Genomic DNA, 20,000 nt, shown 5'->3' on the forward strand with positions numbered 1-20,000 from the left:
TTGGACTGTTTGTGAGATGTATCATTTCCAGTTGTTTGGACTGTTTGTGAGGTGGATCATTTCCAGTTGTTTGGACTGTTTGTGAGATGGATCATTTGGAGTTGTTTGGACTGTTTGTGAGATGGATCATTTGGAGTTGTTTGGACTGTTTGTGAGATGGATCATTCGGAGTTGTTTGGACTGTATTTAGTGTTTCTTTATATGTGAGCACTGTCCAGCACACATTCCAATGCCACAAGAGACTAAAGTCTGTATGTAGAACTAGAACTAGAACTAGTGAATCCCTACATCATGAAGCCATCCCACCCAAAGGCACTGGGGCTATGAGCACAGCTAGCTAACCATGCTGAACACAGTTTAAAAGCGTGGTGCAGCTGTGTTCATGCGACTGGAACGGTTACTTTCCAGAGTTCTGTTCGGCTCTACAGTGGAAAAGAGGCTTATTAGTGCATCCTGGAGGCAGCTCCATAATGAATCATTGCCTGTGAAGGTCACTGCCTTTAAGCATTTAACCGAGAAGGAATCTTACCAGGCATCACAGTCAGGTTAATCTAACCTGCAGTCTAAGCTAATGTTCGCTTAGGCCGCATGCTGTTTAAGCTAATGTTAGTTTCACATAAGGCTGTCTGTCTAAATTTAACTATGGGAATGACAATTATGATAAATAAATACAATAGTTCATCAAAACCGGAAACGTAAACGGGTAAAAGAAGAAAATTAATAAAATACGTACTTTTGTAAAATTGTTTTCTCAACTCTGTACGCCCTTTTTCCCCCAAAGTTAAGCAGTGAAACTCTTGGCAGTTGAAAAGGATTGTGGGATTGCCTTCACTGCTTTCATATTTGGCCATTATAAGGCACCTTAGAAGACAGCTGACATCTGCTGCTTTCCGAATGGGACAGCCGTTGTCTCGGGTGTGTACACTCTCTCCCTAGATGTGCTGCCTATTTAGGCAGCTGCCTCTCGAATGGAGCACATTTCATAAGACTTCCATAATATGTCCATAAGACATCCATAAGACCTCCTACAGACTGAATTTAGCCAGTCAGCGTCCACCCACAAAAGGGCTACTAGCTAATGTGATGCAATGTTCATATAACTATGCGAACTAGTGTATGTGATCTAGTTTGCTGTTACATCATCTGTTCATGTGATCTAGTGCGCTGTTACATCATCTGTTCATGTGATCTAGTGCGCTGTTACATCATCTGTTCATGTGATCTAGTGCGCTGTTACATCATCTGTTCATGTGATCTAGTGCGCTGTTACATCATCTGTTCATGTGATCTAGTGCGCTGTTACATCATCTGTTCATGTGATCTAGTGCGCTGTTACATCATCTGTTCATGTGATCTAGTGCGCTGTTACATCATCTGTTCATGTGATCTAGTGCGCTGTTACATCATCTGTTCATGTGATCTAGTGCGCTGTTACATCATCTGTTCATGTGATCTAGTGCGCTGTTACATCATCTGTTCATGTGATCTAGTGCGCTGTTACATCATCTGTTCATGTGATCTAGTGCGCTGTTACATCATCTGTTCATGTGATCTAGTGCGCTGTTACATCATCTGTTCATGTGATCTAGTGCGCTGTTACATCATCTGTTCATGTGATCTAGTGCGCTGTTACATCATCTGTTCATGTGATCTAGTGCGCTGTTACATCATCTGTTCATGTGATCTAGTGCGCTGTTACATCATCTGTTCATGTGATCTAGTGCGCTGTTACATCATCTGTTCATGTGATCTAGTGCGCTGTTACATCATCTGTTCATGTGATCTAGTGCGCTGTTACATCATCTGTTCATGTGATCTAGTGCGCTGTTACATCATCTGTTCATGTGATCTAGTGCGCTGTTACATCATCTGTTCATGTGATCTAGTGCGCTGTTACATCATCTGTTCATGTGATCTAGTGCGCTGTTACATCATCTGTTCATGTGATCTAGTGCGCTGTTACATCATCTGTTCATGTGATCTAGTGCGCTGTTACATCATCTGTTCATGTGATCTAGTGCGCTGTTACATCATCTGTTCATGTGATCTAGTGCGCTGTTACATCATCTGTTCATGTGATCTAGTGCGCTGTTACATCATCTGTTCATGTGATCTAGTGCGCTGTTACATCATCTGTTCATGTGATCTAGTGCGCTGTTACATCATCTGTTCATGTGATCTAGTGCGCTGTTACATCATCTGTTCATGTGATCTAGTGCGCTGTTACATCATCTGTTCATGTGATCTAGTGCGCTGTTACATCATCTGTTCATGTGATCTAGTGCGCTGTTACATCATCTGTTCATGTGATCTAGTGCGCTGTTACATCATCTGTTCATGTGATCTAGTGCGCTGTTACATCATCTGTTCATGTGATCTAGTGCGCTGTTACATCATCTGTTCATGTGATCTAGTGCGCTGTTACATCATCTGTTCATGTGATCTAGTGCGCTGTTACATCATCTGTTCATGTGATCTAGTGCGCTGTTACATCATCTGTTCATGTGATCTAGTGCGCTGTTACATCATCTGTTCATGTGATCTAGTGCGCTGTTACATCATCTGTTCATGTGATCTAGTGCGCTGTTACATCGCGCGTTCATGGGCAGCAACGGGTAGGGAGGGATCCCATCAGGGCTGATGGGATTCGCGGCACCGTGAGAAAGCTGAGTGCTTCTGTTCCATCTTGCCTTGGTTCCCGCCGTCATGACACTGGAGTGAAGAGCTGCTGAGTTGGAACTGTGGCCTGTGACTAGTCCTGAGGTTTACAGCTGCTATAAATCATCTGGATTGACTGGGTTCCCTTGCTCCATTCACACGGTCTACTATAACTCCACCTCAGCATCTGCTGTGCCTGTGACTTGGTCGTCTGCGCTGTGCGCCTCTTTTCCGTGTGCAGCGGGAGCGCCAGTGGCCGGTATCCTACACCCCGAGGCCACTCTGCGTGCTTGATGGCAATCAGGAGATTGGCTCAGATCGAGAAGGCATGAAGCGTAGCGCGCCTCGGTTAAACTGACATCCTGACCACTACGCGAGGAAATCACGGAGAATAACCTGAGTACGTTGTTTCTCACTGGAATGTGGCAGGCTCCTAACGACGTCATGCTTTTGAACTCGCATCCAAACTTTGGCTCAAAATGACATGCGAGGAGCTAGCAGTTATATTCCGCTTGTACTATCGACCTGCACCGTTTAAGCTCTTTTGAGTCTATTGCATGTAAACCATCAGGCCCAAATCCATTATTATCTAGTTTGTGCCTTATTTCCTAATATCATTCCGACTGATGACTTTAATGTTCACGTTGACAAAGAAATCACTGCTACTGCAGGTTTGATATTTGTACTGGACACACGTTGGATTTAGCTTGTGTGACTGGAATTGATAAAATTGTTGTGCAGGGTACCCACATCGCTATCCCTAACTGCCAGGTTTATTGAATCCAGTTGCATCTTTCATCTCCTTCAGTGCTCTTGGTAAAGCACTGAATTGTTAAAGCTGCCTTAATGCTGCATTTTACTCATCATGTAGGGCGCGTGCGCATTTATCCCCATTCTGTGGACGTGAGTGTGTGCCTCTGACGAGGTGGGTGGAGCATCGCAGCTGGGGCGTGGCATTTAAAATCCGTCAGTGCAACGATAGTGTTGGTCCCGGTGTTGAACGCATTCCCCACTTCAGGCAGGCATGGTGGGATTCTGACCACGAACACAATCACTGTGCTTCTCCCACTGCAAGCTTCCCTTTATGATTCGTGCCAACTCTTCTCAGGTCAGTATCGGCTCATCAGACATGGGTCTGTCACCAGTGTCATATATTTTGGTTTGGCAACTATTTTCCTGACACGTATTCCTCCTCTATGATTAGTGCCTCTGCTGCTATTCATAAAAATAGAAAAGTACATTCTGCAACACCCACACATTCCTACACCACGGTCTGATGTCTTATACCAACCAAGCCCACACGTGCCTGCATCATGGTCTGATGTCTTATACCAACCAAGCCCACACGTGCCTACATTATGGTCTGATGTCTTATACCAACCAAGCCCACACGTGCCTGCATCATGGTCTGATGTCTTATACCAACCAAGCCCACACGTGCCTACATCATGGTCTGATGTCTTATACCAACCAAGCCCACACGTGCCTACATCATGGTCTGATGTCTTATACCAACCAGGCCCACACGTGCCTACATTATGGTCTGATGTCTTATACCAACCAAGCCCACACGTGCCTGCATCATGGTCTGATGTCTTATACCAACCAGGCCCACACGTGCCTACATTATGGTCTGATGTCTTATACCAACCAAGCCCACACGTGCCTGCATCATGGTCTGATGTCTTATACCAACCAGGCCCACACGTGCCTACATTATGGTCTGATGTCTTATACCAACCAAGCCCACACGTGCCTGCATCATGGTCTGATGTCTTATACCAACCAAGCCCACACGTGCCTGCATCATGGTCTGATGTCTTATACCAACCAGGCCCACACGTGCCTACATCATGGTCTGATGTCTTATACCAACCAAGCCCACACGTGCCTACATTATGGTCTGATGTCTTATACCAACCAGGCCCACACGTGCCTACATTATGGTCTGATGTCTTATACCAACCAAGCCCACACGTGCCTACATCATGGTCTGATGTCTTATACCAACCAAGCCCACACGTGCCTACATCATGGTCTGATGTCTTATACCAACCAAGCCCACACGTGCCTACATCATGGTCTGATGTCTTATACCAACCAGGCCCACACGTGCCTACATTATGGTCTGATGTCTTATACCAACCAAGCCCACACGTGCCTGCATCATGGTCTGATGTCTTATACCAACCAAGCCCACACGTGCCTACATCATGGTCTGATGTCTTATACCAACCAAGCCCACACGTGCCTACATCATGGTCTGATGTCTTATACCAACCAGGCCCACACGTGCCTACATTATGGTCTGATGTCTTATACCAACCAAGCCCACACGTGCCTGCATCATGGTCTGATGTCTTATACCAACCAGGCCCACACGTGCCTACATTATGGTCTGATGTCTTATACCAACCAAGCCCACACGTGCCTGCATCATGGTCTGATGTCTTATACCAACCAGGCCCACACGTGCCTACATTATGGTCTGATGTCTTATACCAACCAAGCCCACACGTGCCTGCATCATGGTCTGATGTCTTATACCAACCAAGCCCACACGTGCCTGCATCATGGTCTGATGTCTTATACCAACCAGGCCCACACGTGCCTACATTATGGTCTGATGTCTTATACCAACCAAGCCCACACGTGCCTACATTATGGTCTGATGTCTTATACCAACCAGGCCCACACGTGCCTACATTATGGTCTGATGTCTTATACCAACCAAGCCCACACGTGCCTACATCATGGTCTGATGTCTTATACCAACCAAGCCCACACGTGCCTACATCATGGTCTGATGTCTTATACCAACCAAGCCCACACGTGCCTACATCATGGTCTGATGTCTTATACCAACCAGGCCCACACGTGCTTACATTATGGTCTGATGTCTTATACCAACCAAGCCCACACGTGCCTGCATCATGGTCTGATGCCTTATTTCTGCCACGCCCACACAAGCCTGCATTGGGGTCTGATACCTTGTTTCTGCACTTGTGCTTCATGGTGACTAACAGAAATGTCAAATCTTCCCTTTTTCTGATTTACTGCATGCCCTATTTTCTCCCCACTTTGTGCTGTCCCAACAAAATTGAAAATGTGTATAACTCAATACGTAGATACATATTAAACGTAGGCTGTTGCGCTCCTCTGATTCGTGAGGACCTTTGATCCATGGTTTTCGATTTAGCTCTGGTCTGTGAAAGCCACTGGGAGGGGTCTTGAGCAGCTTTATGGTAAATCAGGTCTTCCTGTGCACTCTGGGGATAGTGCTGTAAGATATGTTTGTAGATACAGAGATGTTCTTTGCACGGTGCTTATACCACCTGTCTAGCATTGCTCCTTTGCAGTAGTGCCTAGGCACCCCAGGAGTCCCAAGCTTACTCAAATCAAATAAACCTACCTCAAATCTCAAAACACAAATCAGCTCAACTCAAATCAAATCTGTTTTATTGTCACATCACATCGTATTTACACAAGAATAAGGTGCGTGAAAATCTTAAGTGATTACTTTTTAAAGTCTGGGTAAAGTCCATTGTCAGTTCCTTCGCCTTCCTGACGTTGAGTGACAGGTTATTTTCCCTGCACCGGTGTGTCAGGGAGCTTTCTATTGGTAGTCTTGTTTTCATCTACTGTTGTGTCATCAGAACATTTAATGAGGACATTGGAGCTGTGTTGCTGCAGTGGTGAGTACACGGCGCACAGGACAGGACTGAACACACAGCCCTGGGGTACTCCTGTATTGAGAGTCAGTGAGGAAGAGCTGGTACCACCTGTCATTACCATCTGGCAATGGCCCTACAAGAAGTTCAAGATCCAGCGTCACAGATAGCTGTCTGGACCTATATCACATAGCTTCATGTTAAGCTTTGAGGGAAATAATGTGTTGAATGCGGCGCTGTAATCCACACGCAGCATTCTCACGTATGTGTTCCTCTTGACCAGATCTGCAAATGCAGTGTGCAGTCTCAGGGCTGTGGCACCATCAGTGGCTCTGATTTGTCTGTAAACAAACTGTAAAGGATCTGTAAAGTGAGGTGTAAAGTGAAAACAGATGAAGGATGTCAGTCATTCAGACAGGATACAGTCGTACTCTTTGCTACTGGTGCAGTAGTGGCCAGTTTGAAATGTGATGGAACCACAGGGTTGGCGAGATGCTGAAAATTTCAAATTTCTCCTGCTAACTGATCTGTGCATTCCTTAAACACACGTCCACGAGTGATATCTGGACTGGCTACTTTGCAGGTTTTTATGGGCTTTAAAGAGCTGTACACATCAGCCACGTGGCAGGCAAGAAACTTGTCCTCGGTGTGGGTGTGGCCTTCTTTTTTTTTTGAGGGGGGGGGGTTGGCCTCAAAATGTGTAAAAAGTGTTTAGATTGTCTGGGAGTGAGGTCATGGTGTTGCCTGGCAAGGGCAGTGCTAGCTCAGTGGTTAAGATACTCATCTAGTAATCAGAAGGTTGCCAGTTTAAGTCCCACCATTGCCAAGTTACCACTGTGGGGCCCCTGAGCAAGACCCTTAACCCTTGATTGCTGAAGTTGTACTCAGTCATAAATGTAAGTCTCTTTGGATAAAAGCGTCAGCAAAATGCCGTAAATGTTTTCCTCTTGAAGTCTGTGGTGTGGTATTGTTCAGCTCCTTCCACATATTCCTCGTGTTGGTGGTGTTGAACTGTGCTGCCATGTTAGCGTGGAGAGCATAGCTGGCTTTGCTGGACTCCACTGCGTTGCTGGACCCAAAAGTTCTATTGAGCCATGTTTTTGGTTGGGATAAACACACTGTTCCTGCGGGAAGATCAATTATAAATTTTTGAAGAACCCAGTGACTAAGTCTGTGTACTCCTCAGTGTTAATGTTCAAGGCTACCTGTAACATCTCTGTCTGCGTAATTGAAATAGTCCTGGAGCATCGAGACTAGGTGGGCAAAATGACTGAAGAGTGATTTGTGAAATGGGAGTGTAGTAAAGGGCTTGGCTCCAGCGGCGCTGTACAGTGGCCGACATCAGCTTCCAAGAGGAAGCTGGGATATGTGTAGCTTGCAATTTGTTGTCTTGTCCTGAGCAATGACAAATAGACCCTAAACTGAGCTGTGTTGGTCAGGAAGCACACATTCAACCTTCATCATTTTTATCTGCACAGGTGATTCCAGTGTTGTACAGAAGTGTCCTGTTCCTACTTCCCTTGCTAAGTACAATATTGGGATCACCCATCTAGACAAAACAATGGAGGTGGTGTGTGTGCTTTCTGATCTAACTGGAAATAAGTTGAGCTGGATTTCCTAAGCAATTCTATCACTGCAATAGATATAACGAGAATGAAGCATAAGAGTGTCTGAATCATTTCAGGCGAGGAGGAATCCTAGAGGGGATGTTGCTCATGGAGAAAAGGACAACAGATCGAATGAATTTTATGCTGAAGAACCGTGCAAGTCATTGCACAATTTATCTGGTCCGAGAGGAGCAAGTTGGTTCACGGAAACATGACTGTGTGAGGACGTACCCAGTGCAGCCTCTGAACTCTTGGGGTTCTCCATAACATCACTGGACAATACTGGCATCACTGGATCTGCCCTTTCTTGGTTCATATCCTAACTCACAGATAGACGTCAGTATGTCTCTATTAAAAATTAAAGCTCCCCTAATGTGCCTGTAACTAAAGGTGTACCACAGGGTTCAATTCTCGGACTACTCTACTTAACTGTATACATGCTACCACTTGGTCATTTAATACACTGACATGGTTTAAATTTCCATATTTGGGCAGATGATATCTAGATCTATGTAACCATCAACTCTAGTTAACCTCATTGCATCCATGATATCAGGGCATGGATGAGTATTCATTTTTTGAAACTCAATACTAGCAAAACAGAGATGCTTTTAATTGGCATCTGGCTTTGGTATTGATATGAGTGGAACAGCAGAAATACCTTCGGCTAATATCCACAGTCTCAGGGTAATCTCGGAGTAATCTTGGAGTCCACACACTTCTTTGATACACACATTAGTTGAACAGATAAACCATCATTCTTTCATCTTCGTGACATTCCAACATTCTAGCCATGCCTTAGCCGAGCAGATGGAGAAACACTCGTACACACGTTTGTAGCATCCAGGTTAGATTACTGTAATTATCCTTTATCCGGCTTCTCTGACAAATCCCATTCTAGGTTACAGTATGTACTGAATGCAGCCGTTAGGATGCTCACTCACACAGATGTAGGCCTTCTGCAAGGTTATGGCTGGTCTTAAGCGGTGCCCCTCACTGCCATGGTCCTCGGTAGCCTCATTTGAAACCCTGCTATGGGTTTTCACTACGCTATCAGTGCTCCAGTGTGTGGGAGTGATGTGTCTCATATCTGCTAGTTTTGTATTTGTTATTAATTGTGTTTCTTCTATGAATGGCAAGTGTGGGGAAACTTATATAAATGTGATGATCATGATGATGAAGTGATCTCTCTTACATCATGTGTGTTGCATCATGTGTGTTCATGTAATCTACTGTGTTGTTACTGTTGTTGTCAGGAAAGGTTTGTTAGTTTGCCAACTCTCTCTCTCTCTGTCTCTCTCTCTGTCTCTCTCTGTCTGTCTCTCTCTCTCTCTGTCTCTCTCTATACCTCTCTATCTATCTCTATCTCTCTCTGTCTCTCTCTCTCTCTCTCTCTGTCTCTCTCTCTCTCTGTCTCTCTCTGTCTCTCCCTCTCTCTCTCTGTCTGTCTCTCTCTCTGTCTCTGTCTCTCTCTCTGTCTCTGTCTCTCTCTCTCCCTCTCTCTCTCCCTCTGTCTCTCTCTCTCTCTCTCTCTGTCTCTCTCTCCCTCTCTCTCTCTCTCTCTCTCTCTCTCTCTCTCTCTCTCTCTGTCTCTCTCTCTCTCTCTCTCTCTCTCTCTCTGTCCAGTCTGTTCTCAGTTTTCTCGGGGTGTGTATGCGATTTCTGGCTTCCATGACCAGCGCTCCATGAACACACTCCTGTGTTTCTGCGGCTCCACACCTCCTTCATCATGCTCTTGGCTTTCCATGTCCTGTGTCTGTTCTTTAGCGCTGCGCTGTAGTGGCAGAAGGAGGGATGGACAGAAGAGAAAAGAACAGATTAGAGAAGACCAGATGAAGGAATAAAAGAGGGAGGGAGGGAGGAAAAGAGAGATAGAGGGAGATGGTGGTCTGTGGGGGTAAGACCGAGATCACAGACAGGTCAGTTCCAGAGCAGCACGTGGAGTCAGAGCGGGTTCAAAGTAGGTTCAACGTCGTGCCCCCGGACTTCTGGGGGTTCGCGGCGCATCGCCAGGTGGTCCGTGAAATAATGTAAATCATAAAATAGTGCTGTATCATTTAAAATGCAGATGTACAGATGGGGGACTGTTCGGATCAATAAAAAAAAGCATATTGTGTTCATTATACCCACCATATTAATTTTGGGGCCAGTGGAAGCAACCGTCAAACCTGTCGTGAATCACTCACTTCACTCAGCGAGCGCAAAGAAATGTACGAGTCCGTCCACATCGTTGCGTCGATGCTAAGCCCGAACTAGCTAAATTGAGAAAGTGTCATATGAGTTATATGGAGTTTGGCTTTATGGAGAAAAGCAACGGCAGAGCAAAATGAGTCATGTGTCTCCTGGTGCTAACAAACGAAGCCATGAAGGGACGTCTGATTACAACGCGTGTCATCTATCACTCCCAGTACGGACAAACGGTTTAGTGAGAGGACTTTCTTCTGAAATAATCGGTGTAATTACTGTGATGTATCCTGCAGCCTTGTTATGGTACCTTCTGTTAGGATTTATTCAGAACCTTCTGCCAGTGCTTTGAATAACAAGCAATAAGCACTATTTTGAAGCTGAAGGGTGACGTTTCAGAAAAAGCCAGATGTTTTTGGATAAATGGAGGCTTGGTTTTAATCAGTAAAGGCTAATCCAACATGGTGGTCAGAACACAATCAAAGGTCAGAACCAGAATTACAAGATAAACAGAACCAGGGAGCATCACAGACAAAAAGGTACTGCAGTCCAGGTCAAAATCCAGAGAGATCAAATATCCAGGCAGACAAATCCAGAAGGGGCAGGCAATAAACAGAAGTAAGCAATCGAAAAAAGGTTCAGGAAAACTGTGCACTGAAGGTACAAGCGACAATACTTCACAGAGAGTGAGTGGTGACAAACAGGCAGAGAAAATAGACTCCAGGTGGTGTCCACAGTCCGGTGATGAGCATTGTGTGAATTGTGGGTGATTGGCTGGGTGTTCCTCCGAATCACCATCGGAATGCTGGGAGTTGCAGTGATCCGAGGAAACAGATGGCGTGACGTGAAGCCCGTGCGGAACGTCAGCTGTAGACTGGTCTTTTGAAATGTCTGTGCTTCTAGGGTTATGCCAGTCGCGCTACTGTTCATTTCCTGAAAGCGTTTAAGATCAGTCACTTGAAGTCCAAATGCAATTTGGCACCCAAACCTTTGAGAACCCCTGCTGTAGAGGCAGTGGAATGATGTGTTGTGCTCTAGGAACACTGGAGGAGGGGCTGCTCTGGAAGAGGGTGGTAGTGGGGATGGTGGGGCAGTAGAGGTGTGAGTAGTGGGGATGGTGGGGCAGTAGAGGTGTGAGTAGTGGGGATGGTGGGGCAGTAGAGGTGTGAGTAGTGGAGATGGTGGGGCAGTAGAGGTGTGAGTAGTGGGGATGGTGGGGCAGTAATGGTGTGAGTAGTGGGGATGGTGGGGCAGTAGTGGTGTGAGTAGTGGGGATGGTGGGGCAGTAGAGGTGTGAGTAGTGGGGATGGTGGGGCAGTAGAGGTGTGAGTAGTGGGGATGGTGGGGCAGTAGAGGTGTGAGTAGTGGGGATGGTGGGGCAGTAGAGGTGTGAGTAGTGGGGATGGTGGGGCAGTAGTGGTGTGAGTAGTGGGGATGGTGGGGCAGTAGTGGTGTGAGTAGTGGGGATGGTGGGGCAGTAGTGATGTGAGTAGTGGGGATGGTGGGGCAGTAGTGATGTGAGTAGTGGGGATGGTGGGGCAGTAGAGGTGTGAGTAGTGGGGATGGTGGGACAGTAGAGGTGTGAGTAGTGGGGATGGTGGGGCAGTAGAGGTGTGAGTAGTGGGGATGGTGGGGCAGTAGTGGTGTGAGTAGTGGGGATGGTGGGGCAGTAGTGGTGTGAGTAGTGGGGATGGTGGGGCAGTAGAGGTGTGAGTAGTGGGGATGGTGGGGCAGTACTGATGTGAGTAGTGGGGATGGTGGGGCAGTAGAGGTGTGAGTAGTGGGGATGGTGGGGCAGTAGAGGTGTGAGTAGTGGGGATGGTGGGGCAGTAGAGGTGTGAGTAGTGGGGATGGTGGGGCAGTAGAGGTGTGAGTAGTGGGGATGGTGGGGTAGTAGAGTTGTTGGTGGGTGTGAGGAATATGGAATACTAGATACTAGTGGTTCTAGAACCCCCCCCCCCTCTCTCTCTCTCTGAAGTGACTGTTGTTTTTGTGACTCTTGGTAATGGATGGTCTGTGATGAGATCAATAGTGAGAGGACACAGGACAGGACACACACACACACTCACACACACACACACCTGGTCGATAGCTGTAGAGCCAGTCTGATGTTCCAGTGTGCTGTGAATGTTTTCCACTCTACGTCTGAACCGTGCTGCTGTAGAGAACACTGTTGCCTAGCGTGCAGGGCTGATGACTTGCTGTCTACGCACAGGCCAGACAGCACACTCTTTATTACTGAGCTAAAGTTATGCCTTAATGATTTTTCTTGGTTATTATTTATGATATATTTATACACATTTGGAAATGTTTGCTCCACTTTTAATAACTACAGGTGACCCCAGCAGACGTACAGGCAAGTGCCATACTAGAGGTTTACCTGGACAGAACAGATTTTAGGCTGTATGAATGGGTGTCTGGTTTTGACTTGCATTTGTGTGTGTGTGTGTGTGTGTTGTGACTGTGGGAGGTTGAGCAAGCCGTACAATGCTATTGGTCAGTTTGTTAGTCACTCCTCACTTCTCCCTCCCACTAGCAAGCTTAGGCCAATTATGTCGTTTACCATAATTGGCATTTTTTTGTTTGTTTGTTTTAAATGAAGGACTGTCTATAATGGAGTAGCAAAGTAATGCAGTAGGAGAGTCTGGGCTCGTTGAGACGATGGCGACCGTGTGCACGTCTGACATGAAACACGTCACATGGAGGAGAAGAGGGGAGAATTGGAAGCCCCACACCAGTTAGCTGCTGTCCATCGCTCCTCAGCGCCCTCTGTTCACTCTGTGAACATATTCTCTCACTACACACGCTCCGCTCACCATCAGGATTGCCATGGCGATTTGGATCTCAGCGACTGGAGGTTGCATGTCTGCAGGCGGGATTGGCGTGATGTGTAACTGCAGGAGGAGTTGTATTATGTCATTTCACTGGCCAGAATGGTATATTTTTCATCAGTTAGTGGACAGTGATGTGCCTCAACCCAGGGACCTTAGAATGGACGCGCGCACACACACACACACACACACACACACACACACACACACACAGTAAAAAAGTTAGACACATTTGAAATTTAGTACTGAAAGTAAATATTGCATCAGTGTTGTAATGAGCTGAGCAGAGTGAGGTGTCTGCCAGTGTGGGTGTTAGCTGGCACTGTTCACCCAGCCCACTGAGGACTACACGAGGCACAGAGGAACAGTGGCAGTAATCAGACAGACGAGGCACAGAGGAACAGTGGCGGTAATCAGACAGACGAGGCACAGAGGAACAGTGGCGGTAATCAGACAGACGAGGCACAGAGGAACAGTGGCGGTAATCAGACAGACGAGGCACAGAGGAACAGTGGCGGTAATCAGACAGACGAGGCACAGAGGAACAGTGGCGGTAATCAGACAGACGAGGCACAGAGGAACAGTGGCGGTAATCAGACAGACGAGGCACAGAGGAACAGTGGCGGTAATCAGACAAACGAGGCACAGAAGAACAGTGGCGGTAATCAGACAGATGAGGCACAGAGGAACAGTGGCGGTAATCAGACAGACGAGGCAATGAGGAACAGTGGCGGTAATCAGACAGACGAGGCGATGAGGAACAGTGGCGGTAATCAGACAGAAGAGGCACTAAGAAACATTGGATGCATGATTACCCACAATGCTTTCTTAAATTCTTCATTTATAGCTGCTTGAGTGTGTGTATATGGAGCGTGCAGTGCACGAGTGTGTAGGGGGAGGGGATGTGTGTGAGTGTGAGGGGGAGGGGATGTGTGTGAGTGTGAGGGGGAGGGGATGTGTGTGAGTGTGTAGGGGAGGGGATGTGTGTGAGTGTGAGGGGGAGGGGATGTGTGTGAGTGTGAGGGGGAGGGGATGTGTGTGAGGGGGAGGGGATGTGTGTGTGTGTGAGGGGGAGGGGATGTGTGTGAGTGTGAGGGGGAGGGGATGTGTGTGAGGGGGAGGGGATGTGTGTGAGTGTGTAGGGGGAGGGGATGTGTGTGAGGGGGAGGGGATGAGTGTGAGGGGGAGGGGATGTGTGTGAGGGGGAGGGGATGTGTGTGAGTTTGTAGGGGGAGGGGATGTGTGTGAGGGGGAGGGGATGTGTGTGAGTGTGAGGGGGAGGGGATGTGTGTGAGTGTGAGGGGGAGGGGATGTGTGTGAGTGTGTAGGGGGAGGGGATGTGTGTGAGTGTGAGGGGGAGGGGATGTGTGTGAGGGGGAGGGGATGAGTGTGAGGGGGAGGGGATGTGTGTGAGTGTGGGGGAGGGGATGTGTGTGAGTGTGTAGGGGGAGGGGATGTGTGTGAGGGGGAGGGGATGTGTGTGAGTGTGAGGGGGAGGGGATGTGTGTGAGGGGGAGGGGATGTGTGTGAGGGGGAGGGGATGTGTGTGAGTGTGAGGGGGAGGGGATGTGTGTGAGGGGGAGGGGATGTGTGTGAGTGTGAGGGGACTTAGAGAGTGTCATGTGTTTTCCACAGCTCTTCTCATCCCCTCTTCTCTCTCTCCCATCACTCCTTCTCTTTCCCTCTCTCAGATTTTCAGACTTAATGAGCTGATGCTTAGCTCTTCCATTTTCTCCTTCTCTCTCTCTCCCTCCCTCTCCCTCTCCCTCCCTCTCTCTCTCTCTCTCTCTCTCTCTCTCTTTCCATTGTTTTAATGAAAGCATTGGGGTCTGTTTTTTCACTTCTAGAGTAAAAACACTGTGATCTGACATCAGTTAAGTCACTGACAACACACCCTTGGCTTGGCTTGTCCCTGCTCACGTGCGCGCGCTTGCACACACACACACACACACACACACACACACACACACACAGGTTTCTACCTCGGTTATTATATATGTGTAACTCCTATGTGCAATATAAATGTTCTCATTCAAGCAGAATTTTTTGCCCTTTTTAGTTTTTAGTTGTTGTTTTTTTAAAGAAACATCAAATGAAAACACATTTTACCTTGACTACTACTTTTCCAGTCCTGACACACACAGTCTCGCACTCACACACACACACCGAGATGGAGGTGAGCTGCTCTCTCCACACAGATATGCGATGCAGTGTGTACCTGTAGTATGTGTCCAAACCCCCTCTAGGCAGGGTGGGGGTTTTGGCCTCCTCTATCTGCCCCAGCATGCCCTGTCACGCCCTTCACCTCGACCATAGTCACTGCCCTCACTGCTGCTGAAAGCTGATTGGATGTAGTGTTGTAGAACAGATCTGATTGGTTACAGAAGTGTGTAACTGAATCTCCACTGAGCCTCAGATTCTGCTAACATCATGCAAGGTGACATTACGAAGTTCCAATGTGCAGAAGTAAACACACAGCCATGACCAAAAAAATTAAATAAATACACAGCCATAACAAAAAATAAATAAACACACAGCCATGACAAAAAAAATAAATAAACACACAGCCATGCATGACAAAAAAAAACCAAACCACACAGCCATGACCAAAATAAATAAATAAACACATAGCCATGACCAAAAAAATTAAATAAACACACAGCCATGACCAAAAAAATAAATAAACACACAGCCATGACCAAAATAAATAAATAAACACACAGCCATGACAAAAAAATAAATAAACACACAGCCATGACCAAAAAAAGAAATAAACACACAGCCATGACAAAATAAATAAATAAACACACAGCCATGACAAAAAAAACGAGTAAGTGAAATTGTACTGAATCCAGTCACTACCTGTCTATCCTCAGCGGAGCTATGCTGAATCCTGTCAGTACGTGAGTCTGCTTACAAAACCTACTGAATCCAGTCAGTACGTGACTCTCCTCAGTTCCAATCACCATATAGCCCTGCTGCAGCTTGTGTTTTCAGCGAGGAGCTGTGTTTGCTCTGTAGTTTTGAGTGTTCAGACACAAACACACACATGTCTGTTTCTCGTATCAGGGTGAGGAGTCAGTGCGTTGTTACACCTGCTGTATGTTTGAGTGACAGCGCTGACCCAGCTTCCCATATGGCTCCACCCCTTCTGTGGTGTGGTTCATTCCAGCTAGCACTATTGCTTCAGTAACCACAGCAACGAGTGATGTCGTGAGTTGGTTTGTTTGTTTGTTTTTGTTTTTTTGGTCTGTGCAGCCAGACTGTCAGCGGCTACCTACCGACTACACACCCTCTCACAGACACACCCGCCCAGACCACACACACTTACAGGCAGGAGATCATCCTACACAGAAACACACTTATTCATTTATAAGATTCATGCATATGACGATATGATACCTCTATGTGTGTGTGTGTGTGTGTGTGTGTGTATGCAGGTTAGGTTTATGTTTTGTTACAGTATCAGTGGAGACAATGTGAGATATTAGAGTTACCTGGAGCTGATGTGTAAGAATGTGTGTGAAAACCACACACACACACACACACACACACACACACACACACACACAGAGGTAGCAGCCAGCAGCATTCAGACAGAGAGGTGTGTGTTTGTTTCAGTAATGATTAGAATAATGACAGTAGAATAATATTATGTGAGGAAACTCTGCCACAAATGTGTAAAACAGATGCTCATTAAACCCATCTCTCTCTCTCTCTCTCTCTCTCTCTCTCTCTCTCTCTCTCTGTCCAGTCTGTTCTCAGTTTTCTCGGGGTGTGTATGCGATTTTTGGCTTCTATGACCAGCGCTCCATGAACACACTCACATCGTTCTGCGGTGCTCTCCACACCTCCTTCATCACGCCCTCCCACCCCATCGATGCTGATGTCCAATTCGTCCTGCAGCTGAGACCGCCTCTCAAGGGGGTGGTGCTTAGCATGCTAATCCATTACAAGTGGGAGAAATTCGTCTATCTGTACGACACTGACCGAGGTGAGCACACACACACACACACACACACACACACACACACACACACACACACACACACACACACACACACACACACAAAGGACATTCACACCATCTGTCACAAATGACAGTGTTTGTGTGAGTGGTGTATATGTGCAGTGTGTGTGGTATGTATGTGGGGTGTGTGAGTTGATGATGTGCTGTATATGCAATACTGTGTGTATGGATGTGATTTCATTCCTGTTTCTAAAGAGTTACTGTACCTAGAGAGTTTAGCGCCAACCTTGCTCCTGGACATCTACCGTCCTACAGAGTTTAGCTCCAACACTGCTCCTGGACCGCTCCTGGACATCTACCGTCCCACAGAGTTTAGCTCCAACACCGCTCCTGGACATCTACCGTCCCAAAGAGTTTAGCTCCAGCACCACTCCTGGACATCTACCGTCCCACAGAGTTTGGCTCCAGCACCGCTCCTGGACATCTACCGTCCCACAGAGTTTAGCTCCAGCACCGCTCCTGGACATCTACCGTCCCACAGAGTTTGGCTCCAGCACCGCTCCTGGACATCTACCGTCCCACAGAGTTTAGCTCCAGCACCGCTCCTGGACATCTACCGTCTCAAAGAGTTTGGCTCCAGCACCGCTCCTGGACATCTACCGTCCCACAGAGTTTAGCTCCAGCACCGCTCCTGGACATCTACCGTCCCAAAGAGTTTAGCTCCAGCACCGCTCCTGGACATCTACCGTCCCACAGAGTTTGGCTCCAGCACCGCTCCTGGACATCTACCGTCCCACAGAGTTTAGCTCCAGCACCGCTCCTGGACATCTACCGTCCCACAGAGTTTGGCTCCAGCACCGCTCCTGGACATCTACCGTCGCACAGAGTTTAGCTCCAGCACCGCTCCTGGACATCTACCGTCGCACAGAGTTTAGCTCCAGCACCGCTCCTGGACATCTACCGTCGCACAGAGTTTAGCTCCAGCACCGCTCCTGGACATCTACCGTTCCACAGAGTTTAGCTCCAGCACCTAGAAGTGCAAAGTACATAAGGTCTATCTTAAACAATGATAAGTGCTATAAACAATAAGTGCTAGAGTTTGTTAAAAACATAAACAGTACCCTACAATAAGTACTAAATTAGTCAGTCAATAAGGGAGCAGTGTCAGTTGTCCTTTAAATATTCTGCAAATAGATGAGTCTTCAGTCTGCGTTTGAAGACTGCACGGGACTCTGCTGTCCGGACAGCAAGCGGGCGTTCATTCCACCATCTTGGAGCCAGGACAGAAAATAGTCTCCATGTTTGTCTTCCATGAGACCTGAAGCACGGTATTTCAAGCTGAGCCGTACTTGAGGTTTGAAGTACTCGAGGTACGGATCGGGCTTTGACCATTGACCTCATGTATGAAGGGGCTGGTCCATTTTTAACTTTGTGGGCAAGCATCAAGGTTTTAAATCTGATGGGTGCAGCTACAGGGAGCCAATGAAGGGAGCGCAGCAGTGGAGTAACGTGTGAACTTCATCAGATTGAAGACCAGTCGTGCTGCTGCATTCTGGACAAGTTGTAGAGGTTTGGTGGCTCTTAGAGGAAGACCAGCAAGTAGCGAGTTGCAGTAGTCTAGCTTTGAGATCACAAGAGACTGCACAAGCACCTGGGTAGCTTCCTGCGAAAGAAAGGGTTGAATCCTTCGTATGTTACAAAGGAGGAATCTGCAAGACCGGGTCAGATTAGAAACATGAGTTGAGAACGACAGCTGGTTGTCCAAAGTTACACCCAGGCTATGGGCAGCTTCGGTTGGTGATACCAGGGAGTTCTCAAAGGGAACTGTGAGGTCATTGTAAGGCTTGGGAGTACCTGGGATGTACAGAAGCTCAGTTTTACTGGGGTTGAGCTTCAAGTGGTGGGCTGTCATCCATGATGCGATGTCAGTCATGCATGCGGCGATACGTCTGGAGACCTGCGTGTCAGAGAGTGGAAAAGAAAGAAATAATTGAGTGTCATCGGCATAACAGTGGTAGGAGAAACCATGAGAAGATATTACATCACCAAGAGAACGAGTATACAAAGAGAAGAGAAGAGGGCCCAATACTGAGCCTTGTGGAACACCAGTGGAGAGTCTACACGGTTTGGATGTGGATCCTCTCCATGTCACCTGATAGGACCGTCCATCCAGATAGGACTGAAACCATCTCCAAGCAGAGCCAGTCACACCAAGCCTGGAGAGAACAGAGAGAAGAATGTTGTGGTTCACTGTGTCAAAGGCTGCTGAAAGGTCTAGAAGAATCAAAACAGATGACTGTTTGGCAGCTTTAGCAGCATGAAGTTTCTCCGTCACCGCTATGAGGGCTGTTTCTGTAGAATGTGGCGGTGTGTAGCCAGATCGATTGGGATCATGCAGTTGGTTCTGGGTGAGAAAAAGAGACAATTGATTATAAACTGCTCATTCAAGGGCTTTTGAGAGGAAAGAGAGAAGTGATACTGGTCTGTAGCTGTACTGTAGCTTGTAATGTCAGGTCTGCTGTTGTTATAAAATACACAAAAAGGGAAAACACATAGTGTGTGTGTGTGTGTGTGTGTGTGCCAGTTCAAGTCCCACCACTGCCAAGTTACCACTATTGGGCCCCTGAACAAGACCCTTAACCCTCAATTACTGAAGTTGTACTCAGTCATAATTGTTGTCGCTTTGGATAAAAGTGTCAGCTAAATGCCATAAATGTAAATGTGTGTGCGTGCATGCGTGCTGTTGCATTTCTTGCCTTGTTTGTTTGTGACTCTGTTGGATGCTGACCTCTGTGAGTGAAGTCAGACCAGATTAATCACTTACAGCTAAACAGCTCAGCGGGTCATCATTCAGAAATACTCTTTAATTAATACAGAGAGTGTGTGTGTGTGTGTGTGTGTGTGTGTGTGTGTGTGTATGTGTGTGTGTGTGTGTGTGTGTGTGTGTGTGTGTGTGTGTGTGTGTGTGTGTGTGTGTGTGTGTGTGTGTGTGTATGTGTGTGTGAAGGAGAGACCAAGAGTGAGGGTGTGTGTGTGTGTGTGTGTGTGTGTGTGTGTGTGTGTGTATGTGTGTGTGTGA

General features: G+C 47.1%; 1 protein-coding gene across 5 annotated transcripts in view; it reads left to right on the top strand.

The window, feature by feature from the left end:
• The window catches only part of gria3a (glutamate receptor, ionotropic, AMPA 3a), a 56,597-nt gene that overhangs the window by 4,301 nt on the left and 32,296 nt on the right, over window positions 1-20,000 (top strand). For all 5 annotated transcript variants that reach the window (XR_014125171.1, XM_035527661.2, XM_035527659.2 and 2 more), the window contains exon 3: window positions 16,706-16,945. Coding sequence is in view for 4 of the 5 variants with exons in the window: in XM_035527661.2 (XP_035383554.1) it covers window positions 16,706-16,945 (240 nt within the window). In the remaining variant the exon portion in view is untranslated. The remainder of the gene's footprint in view (window positions 1-16,705; window positions 16,946-20,000) is intronic.

The sequence above is a fragment of the Electrophorus electricus genome, chromosome 8 (assembly GCF_041902795.1).
Source record: "Electrophorus electricus isolate QZ-2024a chromosome 8, ASM4190279v1, whole genome shotgun sequence".
Classification (NCBI taxonomy): Eukaryota; Metazoa; Chordata; class Actinopteri; order Gymnotiformes; family Gymnotidae; genus Electrophorus; species Electrophorus electricus.